The sequence below is a fragment of the Mycena indigotica genome, assembly GCF_014461135.1.
Source record: "Mycena indigotica strain 171206Taipei chromosome Unknown Mind.scaff0003, whole genome shotgun sequence".
NCBI classification, from domain to species: Eukaryota; Fungi; Basidiomycota; class Agaricomycetes; order Agaricales; family Mycenaceae; genus Mycena; species Mycena indigotica.
Window position 1 is genome coordinate 4,325,393 of NW_023503002.1, and position 20,251 is coordinate 4,345,643.

General features: G+C 48.3%; 1 protein-coding gene across 1 annotated transcript; it reads left to right on the plus strand.

Annotated features, from left to right (window-relative positions):
- Positions 1-4,323: 4,323 nt before the first annotated feature.
- Positions 4,324-6,075, plus strand: MIND_00390200 (Integrase catalytic domain-containing protein; the record flags this gene model as incomplete). The annotated part of the gene is made up of 4 exons (XM_037360733.1): positions 4,324-4,967; positions 5,016-5,049; positions 5,116-5,333; positions 5,388-6,075. 4 exons carry the CDS (start codon positions 4,324-4,326, stop codon positions 6,073-6,075), a joined length of 1,584 nt encoding a protein of 527 aa, XP_037223618.1.
- Between the last annotated feature and the right edge of the window lie 14,176 nt (positions 6,076-20,251).

Genomic DNA, 20,251 nt, shown 5'->3' on the forward strand with positions numbered 1-20,251 from the left:
GGAAGAATGGAAGTTGTACCTTGCCTGAAAAAGTTGTATCTAGGCCCCCAAAAGTTGTACCAGAGGCCTTGACAACATGTATCTTGGAAAGTTGTGATTTACAAAGTTGTTGCATTCTAAGTTGAAGTAGCTCTTAAGAAGGTTGTACCTCAGAAAGAAAGTTGTACTTGAAAAAGTTGTACTCAGAATGAAAAAACCAAGTTGTATCTAAGAAAGTTGAAGATGCTGCTGGAAAAGTTGTCTGCTCATTATAAGTTGTCAATAGTCAGAAAAGTTGGACTTGGTGAAGTTGAACATGTCTTCAGGGTGGGGGGGGTTGTCATCAAGTATAAACATGTCACCAGAAAAGTTGTCTTTGGGGTTGACTTGTACATGTCCACCAGGTGAAAAGTTGTATCTAATTTTCAAAGTTATATGTGAAAATTGTAAAAAAGGCAAGTTGTATCTCCAAAAAGTTGTATTTATTTCAAAACATGTATGAAATACTTTTTTTACAGTATGTCCCCCATACAGAGGCATCATGTATGTTTATGGGTTGCAGCACAACAGATACCATTCTATGGGCAATATACTGTAACATTAATAAACAACAAGTTTGACATAAAAACATGGGTAATTTTAAGACAACTTCAAAATTTTGTTAAACAAGTAATTGGCACTTGTGGGCAACTTAGTATTCTGACAAGGCACCTTCAATCTGGAACAACTTGGCTAATGACAACTTGGCACAGACAAGGTACAACTCTGATTCTAGAACAAGGCAACTTCAAATGATCAGAGTACAACTTTGAAAATGCAAGATACAACTTTATGGGGACAAGGTACAACTTAGTCCTTGTGCATTCATGCCCATTTGATAGGCAGCACAAATGCTGACTAATAATGCCAGTGTGATGATGCCCTATTTCCAATACATTTCAAAATTATTTCAGTCTGAAAAACTAAATTCTATGTAATTTAGCTATGTGTCCTCATAATTGAGGGGATAGGGTAGTGTTGGTAGGTCAAGCTTCTATTTCCCAGTCATATGATTATTTTGTAACCAGTTTTAAACTCAATAACACATTTATGAGCCATTGTGTTAATAACAATCATAATATATTTAGATTTAAATGGCCCAACAATGTCTTGTCTTTTATTGCTTGTTCCTAGGGCCGATTCAGTCAGGCAAGTACCAGAAGAAAGAACTTATTAAGCCCTTCCACCTCCCCCATTACCTAAGGTAGAGACCACACCCTTAGCTAGAATGGCCCTAGAAATATTTTTAAAACCATTTTGTGAATATCTCAATAATCTCTTTCCCTCCTCCCTTGTAGCTTGTTGAGACACATCTCATATTGCTAAAGCATATCCCCTTGCAATATCAAGCTCATCCATTCAGTGGTTGCTACACTATACCCTATGCAAGCTTTGACAGCTGTGATCAAAAATCGTGTGAAGTGACATTGGTGGCTATGCTAATGTCAGGGACTGTTAGACGACTCAGACCTTCTCCTCAATTGTGGGTACACTGCCAGTGGATATATTTTTAAGAGCCCAAATGATCATTAATGCATGTGTTAGCCTCTCAGCTACCCGAATAAACATTGAAAATGAATCTATGGCATCCTTAATTCTCAAACTGGAGTCTAACTCCACAGCCTCGGCACCATTAGTCATCATGGGAAGGATCAGCTGTGGCTGTGCTACTCGTCTCTTTCCGTATCCACAACCATCGACACCCAGTCCGCTCTTCTTATCATCTGGATCTTCAATGGCGGAGATGTTCTGCTGGCACTACTGGCCAAGGGAAGTGTGAAGTCAACGAGTTACGAGGTGCGTGGCTGGGCCTGGCTTCCGCGCTGGGTGCTGATATATCTGCGTAGCTTGGGGCTCTGCCGCCCGAGCCGACGGTGGTGGTGGCGGAGAAGCCCACGGGAAAACGCAAGGTGCGCGCGATCGCTGATATTGCAGGGCCGTAGAAGACTGACTTCACTCACCAAGATGGGACTGCGGACTCAAATACTAGTGGTTGTTCCGCTTGGGACTCACTGGAGATCGCGCGAGGTAGGCCCGGACGCTGCTGCTTTTGGAAAACGCCAGCCGGGCCGTGCAGAGTCGTTTCGCCTGGGTATCGGGTGGAACGACGGAAAAATTGGCCCAGTGCCCACGGGCGTGCGCCGCGTGCCGCAGGCCTCGCAGACGGCTGCAATACCAGAGTCTGCTGCCCGCAGACCCAGCCGCTGAAGTGGCACCCTCGCAAGTCACAGGAGCAATGGCCCACACCTCCGCTTCCTAGGTGCCTGGTTCCAATTTCCGCCAGAACGAACAACAACCAAGCGCGGCGCTCACGAAGCTTGCACCAATCGCGGTCAACGGTGGCGACGGCCGAACCTTCGTTTCATTGTTGTGTGTATCATCTGCGGCCTAACACACTGTCAGCGAAAGAACCCACAGACAAAAGACTTAGCGCACCATGGTTTCTTGCATTTCAATATCACTACTTCCGTCGTCGTCTGTGAGCGAGTTCGTGCCTTGGGTAGGCAGCGGAAGATTGGGAGACCAGCTTGAGAGGCCAAAGTAGACGAGGTTATAGAAGCCTTTGGCAGTACGATGCTTGGGATCAGCCGACCTGGCACGTATCAGCATCCATGGATAACGAGGAAAAAAGAAGCGCACCACTTCCAGTCGGTGAGAGTGCTCTCCGAGACGGTTTTGTTGGGGTGCCAGACACCATGCGCTCCTCTCCCGTGCGAGACCTTGGCGAGAAGATAGGCGCCGTAGAGGTTTGCAGTACCCGAAGCGATGCTGGGAAGATCGCTATAGGCAGCACGAAAGGCGGCCTCAAGGTCAGTCGGGAGACGCGTCGACGGCGACAGTGACGGCTTTGACATAGCCAGCAGCGTAGAGGCTGCGGATTCTACTCAAGGTTCAGCCGATAGACGATGAACTTAATGGAGCAAACGTACTCGGCTTCTCCAGGGTTTGGGAATCCCTCGCCATGTACCATCGACGTGCTCGGCGCGAGTACAGCAGTGAACGCAATCGTCTTCGCTCCCGCTGAGGCCTTCACTCCAGTCGAGTTGGAGTCTACTTTGGCCGAGCTGGTTCGCTTGCGCTTATCGAAGATGGATTTCGCGAGGAAGGCTTGCTGCGTCTACGCATGCACTCAGTATGACCAAATTGAGGCGAATGAGCGTAGAGAACACACCTTGGCAGTTGGCTCAAAGAAATGGTCGGCAGCTTCAGCTTGACGTGCTTTCGCGGCGTTTGGCGCTGTCGACGAACGAGGCAGAAGCCTACAAAGTCGAAGGATTAGCATTGAGGGAAGCTGAATTCAAGCGCTAACCTTCGGCATCTGGGGTAGACCCGTGCTGGGATTTTTTGGGGGTAATTCGTTGCGCTGAGAACGATGAGACCGCTTACGGAGTGAGAGAAGGAACGATGGCAAAGGACGTACTGGAGCAGTCGCATCCGAAGCTGGAGCCGGCTGGAGTGTCTTTAGTTGGATAGCCAGCGCAGAAGAGACATCAACGTACCGCCGTTTTCTTGATCCAAACGTGCTGGTTACCGAGATGTCCGCAGACGCACGTTTTGCCGAGTGCATGGCGGGGGTCGAGGACGTCTTCATTGGGGAAGAAGGGGTATCCGCAGTCGGAACACTTGCGACATTCGCCAAAATCGGCCCAAGTGGGAGACATGATGAGCTTGGGAGTTGGATGTGGGTGAAAAGCAAAGGACGAGAAATCGACTTGGTCTCTGAGTTAATATGACCTGCTCATACGCTTTGACGGCGTTTGTCCCCTAGCAATCGATTTGAGTCTCTTTTAGAATATATCAGGTAAGCGTATCCAGGGGGTCGACTACGCACCGTCCATAAGGTGGTATATTTTGGACGCAATGAACGCATCACTGACTCTGTACCATTCAAATTCGGCTACCTCGGTGAGCTGCTGGCATGCTGCCGTATGAGGTCTCCAATGCTTGCTGAGAATTTGCCTCAATCACGATGGTTAAGCTTTGAAGGACGAGCCATAGAAAACTTCTGACCGCCCTAACGAGCGTGCCGAGGTATATTGGTGGCCAAATCTTGTCGGACACAAGGTGGAGACCGTGTAGGAAGCTTTTCACCAGCTGAGGGTTTGGATGGCGGAAGGGTGCGTGGACGGCCAGCGCGAAGAGTTAGACCGTGGAGACAATGAGCCTGGAGTGGGTACTGGCGGGCGGTACGGTGGCTGGGTGAGAGTCGGGAGAACGCGTCAGCGCCGTGACTGATTGACATGTGTGACTGATCGTCGGCAAATGAGCATCCGGCCCGGCCGCGACTTGTCTTTAACGCACACCATGAGCTCCTCGAACCAGCACGATGGGGATAGCTTTGGTAGATTTCTGCTTCATGCTGAACAAATTACCCGCGAAGCCCGCTTCGTCTTAGATTCAATCCCAAACGTGGAGTTTTTTGCAGTCGAGAGATCATTGCGTCATCTGCGTGCTGCCAAGCAGGTTCTAACTGAGACGGAAGACATCTGGCTTGTTGGAGAAGAACGAACTGGGCTGGTCAACCTAGTGGATAGTCTTATCAACCCTCTCGCTGAGTTTCTGGCCGCTCCTCCGCCCGCATCGAATGCTGGAGTCCCTGTCGCAGCCTCCGGTGGTCGAGGCCGTCCTCGATTTGTTCTCGATCTAGAGCGAGCAATCGACTTGCACAATCTGGGAAATACTTGGGAGGATGTTGCCACTGCCATGGGTGTTGCTCGGATTACGCTGTATCGCCACTTGGATGAAGCTGGACTTTCGACACATCGCCCTCTTCACTCGAGCGTTGCAGACTCACAACTCGACGAGCTAATTGCTGAATTTTCGCTTCAGCATCCGTTCTCGGGTGCCCAGATCGCTCTTGGCCATCTTGAAGCACAGGGTATTCACTTACCTATTGAACGTGTGCGAGAGAGCCTTGGGCGTGTCGATCCGGTTGGAACCTTCATACGGTGCGCTTACTTGTTGTTTTCCCCACTCAGTGCTTAACTTCGAAACAGATGGCACAAGACGGTCAAACGGCGTGTTTATCGCGTTCGTGGAGCAAATGCACTCTGGCATCACGACGGAAATGAGAAGTTGAAGCCCTGGGGATTCTAGATTCATGGCTGTATCGATGGCTTCTCTCGGCTCTTCATTTATCTCATGTGCTGCAATAACAAAAGGTCTGCAACTGTAGAGGCAATCTTTCGCCGGGCTGTAGACCAGTTTGGGTGGCCAAGTCGGGCGAGGGGTGACTTTGGAACGGAAAACAATGGGGTGGAAAGGCAGATGATTGGACATTGGGGTCAGACACACATGGCATATCTTCGAGGACGGTGGGTTTCATCCAGGCACCAGATTTCTTTGGTCTAACAATTCATATGTTCTAGATCGCTGCAAAATATCCGTATTGAACGCAGTTGGCGGGACATTCGCAAGGATGCCCTGCAATACTTTCGTGAGATTTTTCAACATTTGGAAGAAAGTCATCTTCTCGATATGGAAAACGCCATCGAACGAGTCTGTCTATTCCTCGTTTATCAACCTCGAATCCAGGCAGCCCTCGACAGGGCACGAAATGCATGGAACCACCACAAAATCCGCACCGAACGCAACAAGACACCAATTGCCATCTATGAACTCAGTCGGGAAAAAGCCATTCGTCTTGGCTATTGGACTGGTGACCCTGGAGACAATATTGGTGAGGTTTCTGCTGATTATGGGGTGGATGGTGATGGTCCCCAACCTCCGTTGGATGAATTGGCCTCCGATCCCATTGCTGCTGATTACACAGAACATACCTCATCTGAGGCTGAACAAGCTGCTGGTATTTTTGTGAATGACTCTTCTGAGGTTGATGAGATGAGGAAGACTCTAGGAGATTTTGACTTGGGAGCAGAGGATGGAAATCATGGCATGGATGTCTATTGTCAGGCTGTTCTATTAGCCACTTCATTTAGTGGTCTGCTGGCTTTGGCTTCAGGCCAAAAAGCCATGGCTTTTTGGCTTTGGTACCAGGGCCAAAGCCAAGCCAGAAATCTTGGCCTGTGTTGGATTTGGCCTGGCTCAAGGGTTTAGAAAGCCAAAGCCAGGCCAAAAGCCAATGGCTTTTATTATGATCATTGATAGCTGATTTAACTACCCAAAAGGAAATTATCTAGTGATATGTTAGCCTAGAAGGGTCATTGCTAGTATCTAAAGGCTTTATAGATGCTCTACAGTTTGCCTTCTTACCAGTCTTTGAACTAGATCAAATATTTAATATTGTTTCTGATGCCAACATCTGTCAAACAGCACCAGATCAAACTCAGCCGAGGCCATGGCCTGGGCCAAAGCCAAGCTAAAGCCAGGCCAAAGCCAGCTCAGTTGGCCTGGCCTGAGGTTTTGCTAGGCTAAAGCCAAGGAAAGCCGGGCCAAAGCCATGGCTTTCAGGCCAAGCCAAGGCCAGAAGACCACTAACTTCATTCTACCAGAACCTGTGAAGCCCCATGTAGAGCAATCCCTCTCTCCCAGTATATATCATCTGAAAATCATTTTTGCCTTACTAGTATTTAGTAAGCAATTACTAATTTATCCTTGGGTACAACTTGTCTAGGAGAAATCAGTTGTTGTCCTGACACTTGAAGAAGTTGTCTAGGGCCAAAGGAAAGTTGTACCCACCTTGCAGCAAAGTTGCCCTTCTCCTCAATCAACATGCCTGAAACCAAACTTGTCATTTTACAAGTTGTCTAACACTTTTGCCAAGTTGTCTTCAACCTAAGTTGTCCCATGTGAAAGTTGTCTTGTCATGGTGTAAAGTTGTCTTGAGACAAATGCCACTTGTATCAAGAAAAGTTGTCAATGATTGAAGTTGTCCAAAAATTATCTATGTCATTTTCTAGAAGATGTTGTTTATTAATGTTACAGTATATGGGCAGTATATTGTATCAAAAGTTTTACAACAACTCTTCCTAGAAACAGTCAAAATTTAGGTACAACTTTGATTTTACCCTGACTTTAATGATACAACTTCTTCTTTGATGTACAACTTGCAACTTTTTATACACAACTTTATGGCTGACAACTCTTCTCATCAGCAAGTTCACAGGAAGATACTGCAACTTAGGACTACTTGTTGCAACTTTTAACATGCAACTTGTAACTTTACACATGCATGTGCAACTCTCATAATGCAACTTCCAACACATATAATGCAACTTTACACTGCAACTTTCTAACTTGATTCTGTGGAAACTAGGAATTTCTGAAAGAGGGTTTTAGAAGTCCTAAATTGGCGAGAAAAGCTATAGAATGGGACCAATCCTAATTGGGACACAAAGCTGTAAGTGATGACTTGCACCCAGTACTGTGAATAAGTTGTATCTAAGGTTATGTCTCAGTAAATATTCTCAAATTTCCCACAATTTGAGAAATAAATACACAAATGTTAGTGACTTGGGGCACTCAATATATACTAGCAACAGATATTTAAGAAGGCCTTTGGGCATTTGTGTGCTATTCTGTAGTTGGTGGCAATATTCTTAATTTAGAAATTCATGTTGTTCAGGCAATATTCAAGCTTAAAGCTGGGGCATAGCCCCAGCCCTGTCTAGTAGTATATAAACAGAATAGACAGTTAGGCAATGGCATGAGTAAAGCCCTGGGTATCCAGAGCCTTACTCATACTCATACCTGCACAGCCACTATACCCATACCCATGGGTATGGGTATGAGTAGTCATGGGTATGGGTATGGGTTTTACTCATGGGTAGTGTCAATTCTAAACCCAAAAGACTGATATTTTTCCTAGCTTAACACAACATTTTTGCTTGAGCTTTGTAGATGCCACTGAAGGGCTGTTGCTTGGATGCGGACATGATGTGACTTGCATATGGTGAACAATTGATATCTGATCTGATCTACCCATGGGTCAGCGGGTAAGAACTTTCCAATCTATACCCGTGCCATTGCCTATAGACAGTTAGCGTATGACTTTGTTTGCCCTAACGCACAGATCCTTCATTGGAGTGTGATTGCAAACTGAATTCGGCTATTTTGATCCCATCGTCCCTCGTATCAACCGGTATTTCAACGGGAAGTTACAGCCAAGAACTTCAAAGTTTGTGTTGATTGTTTAACAGTTGCAGTCAACATGTTTGAAGTTGTAGTGACAGTAGACAAAAGTTGCGAGCAAACAAATTGAGGTTGTAGTTGTAAAAATGAAAAATGTGGCTAACAACTTGCAATGATTGGTAGGTTGCAAGCGTCCTAAGGAAATTGTTTTCATGGTTTTAAAAGTTGTTCTCCATTAAAACATATTGAGACTAATAAATCAGAGTTGTATTGAAAAAAGGGCAGAAAAAAAGTTGAAAGTTGTAAAATACTTATGATACAGTATACCCCCCATAACAGTATATTGCCCATACCATTCCTCCGAGTCATCGCCAACATTTAATGAAACAAAACATCAGAAATCTCAGTAGTACCTGGCGTAACCAGTTGTCGTTGCCGGCGTCATGAAGGCTCCACGCAGCTCATTTGCCCGATGACAAATCTCACGCCACTTGTGGACGGGGTTGTACAACCTGATTCTCAGACCCTCTTCATTCTCTGCTGTCAGCATACTTTCCAAATAATTCCACATCGCCTGGCTGCGTGCAACATACACATGCTCTTCATGTGTTTCGACAAGGATGAATATGTTGAACTTGAACATTGCTTCGATATTGGTGGCGGCACGGAGTATGCGGAGGCGCGACAGTAAGCTCTGCGCTAGGAGGCCGGCGTCGAAGCGACAATAGCTGACCATGATCAGCTTGCGGAGCCCCGGCACGAGTGTTGTATCCTCCCGCAACGCCTTCAGTACTGTGTTGTCCACAGCTATATGGTACTTCCCAACATCCATCTCCACATCCTCCACCCACAGCTCCACCAATGCGGGCACTGCTCGCAGGGTAGCCAGCAGTGCGTCCGATGCGATGACGACGGCGCATAGGTGCAGCTTGACGAGGCTCGATGCGCGGCTCGCGAACACCGTGAAGCCGTCCACGTCCCAGCCAACGGGAGTGTCGCCGTCCTTTGCCATAGCACACTGCAGCGTGACCAAGTTGGGCAAATTGAGCCGCCGCAGGACGTGACCAAGGACCGTCGGCGTGGGCTGAGAGTGGCTCGGCGCGTTGGCTGCCAAGAGAGTGAGCATATTGATGTCGGAGCGCAGGTCTTCTCCATCGTTAGGCCACCCACGGAAATAATTGGGGGCAGCGTAAATCGTGACATGACATGACTTTGGGCAGTTCGGCAGGAACGACATTCCGCTGTAGTCCGCCCCCTGTTTGAAATTCACCTGCACAGAGGTGAGCTGGGCCCATGGGAGTGCTGGCGCGGGGAGATACACGTCAACATTGAAGATGGCCTCTGTCAATACCGGAGCATTCAGCAGTACATCCCAGTCTTGGATGAAACTACGCCTGGACCGCCTGTTGGTATGCGAAACGCGCACCGCCGCAATCTCCAACCGTTTCAGCCGCCCCTGGACCGCTTTAAGGACACCAAAGTCCCACTCATCCCCCAAGAGCGTGAAGCAGTGCCAGCGCTCGGCATGCTCGCAGAGTGCATCAAGTGTATAACGGTTGCCGGTCCACTCCTTGTTGCGAAAATTGACGGTAATATCCAGCGGCAGGTCATTGGACCGAGCTAGTGCCCGTTTTACAAACTCGGCCACTAGCTCATCGTGCTTCATATCGATAGCGGTCACAGTGATGGTTGACCAGAGACGGGATGTGCCGAAGATGAGTTGTTGCCAGTGGAGGCAGACAGTGGAGAGAAGGACCCAGCCTTGGTTCGCAATCCGACACAATGCATCCCTTGGGCCTTTCCTCGCTTTCGAGCGGTTCCATGTAATATGAAGGTTTATATCCAGCGAGATGCGCGGTTTCGAAATGAGGCAACGCGTCAAGGGGGACTTTGTGAACACAGTCTTCAAGGAGTGGAAATAGCAATTCGGGCGGCAGCCGACGAATCGGAGCGAAGAGGCTAGTACAAGCCTCTGCATAATGACGGAGTCGACGCTGTTCGTCTTGCAGTCGTGCCAAGATCGCCTCAACCTCTGAGATGGTCGCCTCATACTGCAGCAGGTCGGGCAAAGCCCTTTCGTGGAAGCCTCTCAGATTGTCCATTTCAGCAGACGGCACTGAGCGGCTTCGGAGCACGGAAAAGACGAGCTGGTTTTGTGGCTCTGTCGGGAGGAGGGTCGAATGGAAGAAATTGTCCATTGGGAGTAGCGCCGAGTCAAACGTCAAGATGCAGAAGAGCAGGGGGGGGCAAAAGATGAGTTCGATCGGAAGCAGACTGGCCTCGTGGCGTCCCTACAGAGGTCACGTTGTGGGAAGAACGCGGTATGGACGCCGTGCACGCACCGTTAGAGTTCAAGCAAGGACGAGATGATGGGAGTCAAAAGGAAAGGAGCGATTCGGATCATCCTTGCGCGTCACATAAGTCACATCATCGATCGATTGATAGACTTAGCACTCGCTGACTACGACCTTGAGGTCTCCAATTATTAGTTCACTGTCTTTCCTTCAAAACGAAAGGGAACATTATTCAATTGGCCGCCAATGGACTGTGAACCTTAGGATAGATCGCTAATCCCGAGCAACTCAGCACTCTTCCAGCAGTTGTTAAAGTCGAATTTAGATGTGATCTGGCGCAATCGTGGGCAATACAAAATTTACGCTTCAGTCTCTTTTACTTATGTGTATAACAATGATGCAGGCCCTCTGGAAAAAGATTGATATACCTATCGGAATACCATCCGCATCACGTACCTTCGCTCAACACCCTGCACCAGTTCCGTTAGCTCAGCCAGCCCCTTCGACTCAGCTTGGGACACACTCACCCTATCCGACCAGGCGATCTCCGCCTTGAGCTCCGTCAGTCCGAATGACAGTATTACGTCGAACTGCAGCGAGTAGTACGCTCCGCGGGAGCCCGTTAACACAGGTAGATGTGGCACGATGCGCGACGTGTCCGCCTCGACGATGCACAGCGTGGTGTAGTTATCTGACACGAGTATCATATCCGTCACCTTTTGAGCGAGCATAAAATGAACAGCCGAACTCACCACGCTCGACGTCCATCCACTTGGGCCGGTCGCTTTGTCCCTGGTATGCAAGGATTGGAATCGCCGTCCGCTGCAGCGCCTTGAGGTCGTTGTGCTTCGTGCTATACATCTGCCGGAACTCGGTTGTCTCTGCGACCCGTGTGTTCTGGCTCCCTTCAGTATCCAATCATACACACACTAGCAAGAGCAAGCACACCTTCTTGAGAATCGCCGAGAACACCTCACGCAGTATTTTCTCCCCCGAAACCGCTTTCTTGGCGCGTTTTGCACGCAACTTATGCTCCTCGTCCTTCGCGTCGAACACCGTTACGCACTCGATACCATACGTATCTCGCGCGACGCGTGTCGTGACAAAATGGTCTAGCGAGAACGATACTGCGCCGTCCGCAACTGCCTTATTGCTGGCGTGAAAGTGTCAGTCCACCTAATTCAGAGGCATAGGAGCATAGCGCACACGTGGGAGTCCGGCCGCGACACCTCGATGTTCCGTCGAAGCTTGAGCTCACGCTGTAGCTCAGAGTACAGCCAGTGGCTCGCACCGAACCCGCCGACCAGCATCACCGACTGTCCCATGGATTATCTCAGATATTACGAAATGATTAGGGACAGTGAGCGCACCGTTATCTGTGTCTGGGAGGTGTCGCAGATATTCGAGATCGCCTGCACGATGTCGTTATATGACGGCCGGAAGAACTCCGCCACGACCGAGCTTAATCGGTCAATCAGCGACTCCAGTATAGAAAGGGGACCAAAGACCCACGGGGGAAGCTTTAACTGTCCATTCGCGATGTTGAGGCCCGCGTGGTTATCGCTCGAGCGTCCGAAGCGGATATAACTCCACGGATCAGCCGCACGGAAGCGCAGCTTGGTGTTCTTGTCGAAGCATGCCGCGATGTGCGGGACATCGTTGGCGAACTTGGAGCCGCTAAGGTGCTCTGTGGAGGTAAATTGCTGGCGGTTGCCGGAATGAAACTGGCACTCACTTCGTAAAAAGGTCTCAGCGCGTCGGGTAACGAATATGGAACCCGAGAACTTGCCTAAAGAGATAAAATCAGAGTCTCGGATTGTAGATAAGACAGGATGAAAGACTGACATTCCGGCTTTGCGATCTCTTCGTAACTTCCGTCGAGGGCCCTGCGATATGCAGTAATGTCAATAGTGCCGCCGCCAGCATCAACTATGACAACGCCTTTACCCGTCTGTACTTATCAGTTCACATCCAAGTCCCGAAGCAGAAATGTAACACACCCTGAGCGGATCCGTCGCAAGCCCGTTGATGACGCAGTAGTTCAGGCTGGCCTCGCCTTCCGTGACAAAGCGGATCCTCCTGTGCCCCTCGAAGAGGTCCGGCACGATCCGCGCGAGAACAGCCGCCGCGCGCATCTGTGCCTGCTGCTCGCCGCCCCACCCGTTGGGATGCGTCAGCACGATCTCCATCGTCCCCTCCAGCGCGATCCACAGCTCGCGGCCCTGGGCGTAGTGTGTCTCGATATACGCCCGCGCACAGCCATACAGATAGTGGTAGAAGTCTGCCAGGACATCGATCGCCGTCTTGCGCGGCGGAAGCGGGGGGATGTCGCTGTCAATAAAAGCAGATTTGGAGGAAGAATGCGGGCGTAGGTGTAGTTTGAACCTGGTTTTCGTCAAAATGGCCTCATTATCACAAGTATTCCGCACCATTCGGCTTTCCGCCAGCCCTCCTGCAATGCGAGCTCCTCAACGCTGTCGAGCACAGCCTCGGCGCCACACGCCCGCGCCCGGCCGCTCCGATCGTACCATACAATCGAGGGCACTTTTGAGTCCGCACCGCTGTATTCGTGTCCATCAAACGGGCTACACTAATCGGCCGCTGCAGCCGCGGCAGGGCCGCTGCACTGCCGCCGCCAGACCGCTGTAGTACTGCAGTACTGCTGCTACACTGCCGCTGCCCACCGCCCACTGCCGCGGTCACGGTGACCCCCCCCTGAAGTTGTCTGAAGATTGAAGTTGAATATACTGCTCTCAACTTTGGTCCATTTTGGCGCAGCGGCGGCTGTGCTAATTTGCGTACCAGACTGACGTCATGCGGCGTGGCACCCAGGCCGCTTAGTCCTGGCGCATGCCGGCGATGATTGCCCTGCCAGTGCGCCAAGCGAGAAGACTGAGGAGTCAGGCTGCAGGCATACACATCGGTACGCATGCGCGGCTGGAAATTGCTGGCACAGGGCCGGCTAGATAGCAGCGGGAAGGAAAGGGAGAGCTCGAGGCCCATATCCGCCTCACACTGGGGCCATCATGGGCCTTTCATGGCCGGTTCCTCTTGACCGCGCTCTCGAACGCCGGCGCGAAGTCCACGTGTATGTGCCGGTGGCTGCCAGCATGGTGTCCTGTCATACGATGTACAGGTCACTAGTAGATGTTGCCGAAGTGCAGTGTGGTCAAGAAGCAGCAGTATTGTGACATTGCAGCGGCAGTGTGACACCCCAGCGGCAATGTCACACTGCCGCTGCAGTACCGCTGCTGCACAACCGCTGCCGTGCCGCTGCACTGCTGCTTAACTGCCGCTGCACTGCCGCTGCAAGTCTTATGTCAGCAGCGGCAGCGGCATGTGGCAGTCACCATCTACCGCTGCAAAGTGCCGCTGGGGCCGCGTCGCGGCTGTTTACCATTGTTTGTGCCAATTTTGATGAGGCATTTTTGTAAGGCTTTAACACAACTGTACTCTATTCTAACTGTTAATACAAGTGTAAATTGAATCATTCTCTTCAAAATGTAGCCCAGTACAAGGATGTAATGGATAGGAAAAGCAGACTTGAGTTGCCGCTCACCGTGGCTGTGCAAAGTGCCGCTGCAGCGGCCGCTGCGGCAGTGCTGCGGCCGATTCGCGTACCCCCCATCAAACCTATCACCATTAATCAATGAACGAACAATATTTTGCCGAAGCACTCGCTGGGTGATTGGTAGAATACGAGGCTCGATCCCCGGGTCCAGTAGTCTGTGGGTATATCGCATCAACGAACTGTCTCTGGTAGCAAATGCCACGCACGCGTAGGACATCCCCGAGAAGGTTGTACCCACATCCATCCCAAGAACAAGCTTGCGGTGCTGCCCGCCGTAGGGCATGCGGCTACTATGCGACGACATGGTGCGAGGAAGGGAAAGGGAGAGGGAAGGTAACTTGGTGGCTGGCGTGTCCGAGAGCTCCTTTTACTGGTACAATTACTGTACCACACGGCGGTGCTTCTGGAACGGCCTAAAGCGGACATAGACGCGCTGTTGAATAGCAAAGAATCGGGGCTGACAGATTGCCGCCGTTTCATTGACGCAAATGCTGTTGGGGGCGTCGACAGGCACTAGTCGAGCTGCCCAAATTTAGCGCCGGTGGGAAGACCGTGGATAGCGTCCCGCACCGTGAGTCTGATCATCGCAACTTGCCCCTCACCCCCACCACGGTCCATCGTCTTCGCAGCTTCGCATGGAGTACTTCACGCCCTGGCGGAAGTCCAGTCGTGGCTACATCGACGACCACGAGCAAGACCACGAAATCCAGCGCCCCGTCTCGGCGAGCCCTTCAGTGGGACGCTACGGACAGGGAGATGGACGCGCAGCCATAGGCGCCCCTCGTCGCCGAGTGGACTCGTCCCACCGCAATAACAGAGACAAGGGCTCTCATCGCCCGTCATATGACCAAGAGCGGAGACAAGCTGTCCCGGTGACGCGCCAGAGCGTGCCAGACGACCTAAATCGCCAATACAACGGGCGGCAGCGGGCCGAGTACGATAACGCAAGTCTGCGCACTAAACGGCTGCCCACAGTACCACCTGCGTTTGCGCCGATACCGGAGCGCGCAACGCTTGCGCTCGACAACACTGCCTTCGGCCTGGTGCCAAATGAAGTTTCGGTCGGGGACATTCGGCGGCTCACCGAAGGCCTCGGAGAAGAGTCATTCCAAATGGCGGCCGCATTATCCGAGCACCCGGTGCGCAGCCGGCCCAATGTTCACCGCAGAGGCACCCTCGGCTCGACTCGACCGGACGCTCAGCTTGGCACGGCGCTGACGCCTGCCATCGGCGGCGAGCTGGTGAGCCTATTAACTCTCGCTACAGATGCGCACCCACCACCGGCGATCATCCTCCAGGTAGCGTTGCAAGCTGCGGTAGCAGACTGGGCTTGCGGGAAGATCCGGGACTGGGTGCCGAAGGCAGTGAAGAACGCCGACGTGTTGGACCTCTTCATGGCTGACTTGTACGACGGGATATGTGGTGATGGTGCCTTTTTGCTCCAATATGTTCCGATTTAGAGGCTGAAATTGCAGCAGAAGAGCCACGGGATGCCTCACGCTGGCGCGCCATTGCGCGGAAACAGCTTTCGACACAAGTGACCTGCGCATGTCCCTCTTGCAGCGCATCCTCCAAGTCCTCTCTCTGCCGCGCCCACGCCCAGGAGATATTGCTGATCCTGCAAAAGTGGAGGAAGCCTTCGGCGAGCGGGTCACCGAGCTCGCCCGGACCGTCGCTGAGCTTCAGCGCACGATTGGAGTGCAGCTCGTCGGTGTGGATGTGTGTCCTTTCGTTGTGCGTGCAGGCGCGGCGTTTGACCCAGCCGCGATGGACGACATGTGGGACGAGGAGCAATTTCCCCTGCAGCACGGCGCCCGGATGGAGACAGTCATATGCACCACCAGCGTCGGGCTAAGGGAAGGCCGGCCTGGGGGCGACGGGCGAGTGGTTTTGAGGCCCAAGGTGTTGTTAAGGTCGACCCTGAGCGATCTGCGTCGTGGCGTGTACGCATAGTGAAGGACGCCTTTGGTTGATGGTGGTGGTCTCAGATCAAGCGGGTAACAACGTGACATGATGTGGAGCTTAATCAGTCACTGTCAATGAGCTGAATGACACCACGAATGTAAACTTTGTCTGAAAATGGTAGCCTAAACTTTCATAGCAGGTTGTAGACCAATATGATCTTGTATAGATTTTTGTTCATTTATTAATTTACCTCGGCCTGAATCTTGTCCGCCGAATGAGGCAAATCTTGTTAAAGATATCAGAATGTGGTTGTTTGACAGAATATGAAGAATGTCACAAGGGGGGGCTCCCATCAGGCACGTCCGGTGGGGGTCCCAGAGGAGTAAAATCTTTTTGTTGTACAGTTGAAACTGTTGTCTGGAATTATCTTTTAAGTACGGAATACTGAATATTCCGTGATTTTCGGTTGGAATATAGAATAAGCTTATAGCAGCATTGAGTAGTTTATACTAAGTGGAGACTAAAACTAGTGAATTTGGCTTGGTTGTACTTTGTTGACCCTTGGTACATTTAATTTATGGCTAATACTTAATAACAAGATGACACTCTGGCAGTTGTACTTTGTTAAGTAGCTTCTCAATAAACAATGCTGTAATAAAAAGTTTCTCTGTGGTTACTATGAGATATATTAATAAAACAAAGGATGAACTGTACCACAAAAGAATCCCTCAAGCCCTATTGCTGCCCTAAGCCAAACCCAGTAAGGCTCCAACTAATTACTATCCATATACACTCTAAGGCTGTATTGTACTTATTGGGATATGGATAGTATTGAGTTATAACCCAATATATTGAGTATATAGTAGATAATATATTGTTTTAAAATATTATTTTATATATCACAATCATGATAGTTAGTAACTGTCTAGTATAGTTCTGCCATATGCTAGGGACCATAATAACATCTTGGTTACAGGTCCAGAAAGTCTTAGAGCTGCAAAAAGATGACATTGAGGTTAACCACGGCTTTTAATAGTCAAATATAATAGTAAAACAGCACAGATATCAGATTAAGAGGAAACTGGGTAATAAGATAAATGTTGTGTTTATAGTTAACTATAAAACTCTCTTCTTATCATGATACTTACAGTCTTTTGATTGTGATGAAATTTCCTTATATGGAAATTTTGAAGTTTAACCTAGATTTATGATTGATATATGAGATATTGTACTTGAGTTGTACTACAAATTTCTATTGACAGAAATGTAACTGAAAATTTATAATAATAATAAGGTTGTTTAGATGGGTCAGTTTGTAGGTCAGTTGAAAGCTGTGGTCAAAGTAGCATCTGAACTTTTAGTCAGATATCAGATATAGTCCCAAAGAGTATAGTAACAAAGACTCAAAAAATACCTTATCTGAAAGAAGTTGACTTGATAACACCTTGTATAACCTACAGATACTGCCTATATAGGCCTCTGAAGTATAGAGTATCTATACAGTATATACTCTATACTACAAAAATTTTGCCACACTGTATATATATGGATTGTATTGGGTTATAACTCAATATATTCAGTATTGTATTTGGTTGGAGCCTTAATTTAACCCAGGCCAAAGCCAAAGGATGCTCCAAAGACACCACAACATGCCATAATCTTATATTTAATAACTGATACCAGGTTTTCAACTTTATGGAAGCCTGCCCTGCTATGTCCTAGACCACGGTCTTTAAATACAGTATTTAAAGACTGTATAAAGGTTTAAAAATAATTTAAATCATTTACAAATAATTCTATAGAAGGATAATTTTCTGAGCAGATATTAAGGACACAAAAAAATCAGGTACTTTTCCTGCAAGACTAAATCATATTACCAGATAATGTTAATACCCAAGATATTATAAGATAGCTACATCACTAAGATTAGGCAATAATAGTATTGCCTAGTAATTTAAAACATTCTGAAAGTAAAAAACTGCAATAGACTGTATTATATACATGATGTTAAAAAACAACAACTTCCAACCCTAACAAAGACACTCAAAGGGAGTATCTCATAGGATTAATGTTTGAATCATTTATTTTCATTTGTTTATTGTTTGCCAGTTAGCTAAACAAAATGATCATTTAAATGTTTATTATTGTTTACAAATGATTTCAAACTAAAATGATTGGCATCTTATAAATACTTTGCCACCCACTTAAACTTAGAGGGAGGGATGCTGGCCAATTTAATCAAGGTGCTTTGCCTTTATCTCCCAAAAGTTAGTCTAAAAGTAATAATTTTTAAAGAATTCTTTTTTTGAAGGAAGTTAACTATGTGTACTTCTTTTACTGACTTTTTAAGAAGGGAAATTACTCTTGTAAAATAGGTTGTTGCAAAGACAATTTGTAGCCGGTTAAAGGCAACCCCTACGAGGACCTTGATCTGGGAAGATATTACTCTACTTAGGCTCTGTTAGACCCTTATCAGTTCTCTGACCCAAAGTAGGCCTACTACTAGGAAGGTTCTCAAGATTATCATTGATTAACTATGGTATTTGATTACTATTAATGCAGAATTGTGTATAAGTGCAACACCCACAGAAGTATTATGCCCAAGCTTTAGGCTAAAACATATACATAAATTTTGTAGATTCACAAAAGGCTAGCCCAAAATAGGCTCATCATTCTTGATATAGATAGCCCTGATAATAATGCTGTGAGAGATTTATAATAGCTATAAAGTTAATTTAAGTGCTGGACAGGTTCAGCTAAGGGGCTATACAATTCTGAGTTCAAATCTTACATTATACTCAAAAAAAAATTAGTTTCTAACTAGTTGTAAAAGAGCAATTAAAGTTTATTCTGTAGGTATCTACCTTTTTACAGCTACCTTCTAGGACATATATCAAGAGCTAACTAGAAAAGACAGAACAACGTGTCAGCAAGCAGCACTTAATATGCATCAGACCAGCTGAGCCTATTATAGGCATATAGTACCTGATGGATACCTGCAGCCAGGTTACTCTACAATGCCGTGTACAGGCTTCTGATAAGTAGCCTGTGTATAGTTAAAGCTTCTCACGACTGGCACAGGTGAGGTACCTTCACTCACCTGCAGGTTTTTCTGCTTAAAAATCAATACCTCCATCCTAGTAGGTAGTAGGACACAAGGTACCTCCATCCGCGGATACAGGTACCTCTCACAGGTACCTGCGGATGGTGAGAGGTAATATCTATTGGATCATATATGAAGACAGTAATTGTCTGTTGAAAAGTGTTCATAAGCTTCAATAAATGATATTTGCTGCACTATCAATCGATTAGACAGGACCAAAAGTAGTATAAGTGAGTATAAGTGCATAAAGTAGAGGTACCTGTGACCTTCTGCACCAAGACCTCCATCCCCTACCATCCGTGGGAAAACAGGTATCCCCATCCTCAGGTATGAAAACCTGTGGATGCGGATGCCAGATACCTGTGGGTTTTCTTTGGAGGTTTTAACCAGTTGTCCCGCCTCCTGCAGGCCAGCCAGTCCAAGAACTTAGCCTCTGGCAGCGATCAACCCCCCGGAATCGGTCTGTGTTCCACTGATAGTATTTAGTGTTAGGATAACCACCCTGACGTAGCTACTTCTGTCTTTGGTAAACTCGTTGTTCAGGCTGTGGACCATGCGAGTATAATATATCCCCCCCCTGTGAAACCATCCGCAGTCCGCAGGTCCAGCCACTCCTGAGGTGCTTTATGTATAGTTATTAGTCAGGCCATAGACAAGCCATAGACACTGCAGGAGTTTGGGAATAAACAGCACCCCTTTCGATCGATTATACACTTAAAATCCATGCACCAAAAAAAGAAAAAATTTTATGCCTCTATTTGCACCCAAAAAAGATTGTTCCAAATTTGCCTGCTTATATAAGAAATAGATACTATAAACAGACTCAGTTTTGTCACCCACTTTGGTGGCGGATTAAACAGCCTTTTCTAGACCAACTTTTGTATCCAAACAAGGACCAAAAATATTCCTGTATATTCATTTATATAATATATATCAGGGCCCTGGACCATACAGGATAATATAAGTTGCTATCGTGCCTATGTTGTGACATAGGATAACAGACATAGGATAATAGACCCAGCGAGCACCCAGTCGCAGGGCCGGCTCGTACCCGGCTTGCGCGCATCGCTTTTCCTCATCAAAAATTTTTCGCCGTCGGCCGAGCGTCGGACATCGGCGCTGACGTCGGATCATGCATGGGCACGTGCGCACACGTCATCGCTTGCCTTTTTTGCTCCACCCCACCACCGCGATTGCGTGCCTGCCCCACCGGCGACGTGACCGTGGAGCGTGGCGCCGACAAGCGACGCTGGGCGTGATATAAGGGCCCCATCGCCCCTCCTCTCCCCTCCAATTCCCCAATTCCCCGCTTGCTTCCAGCCGCGAAGC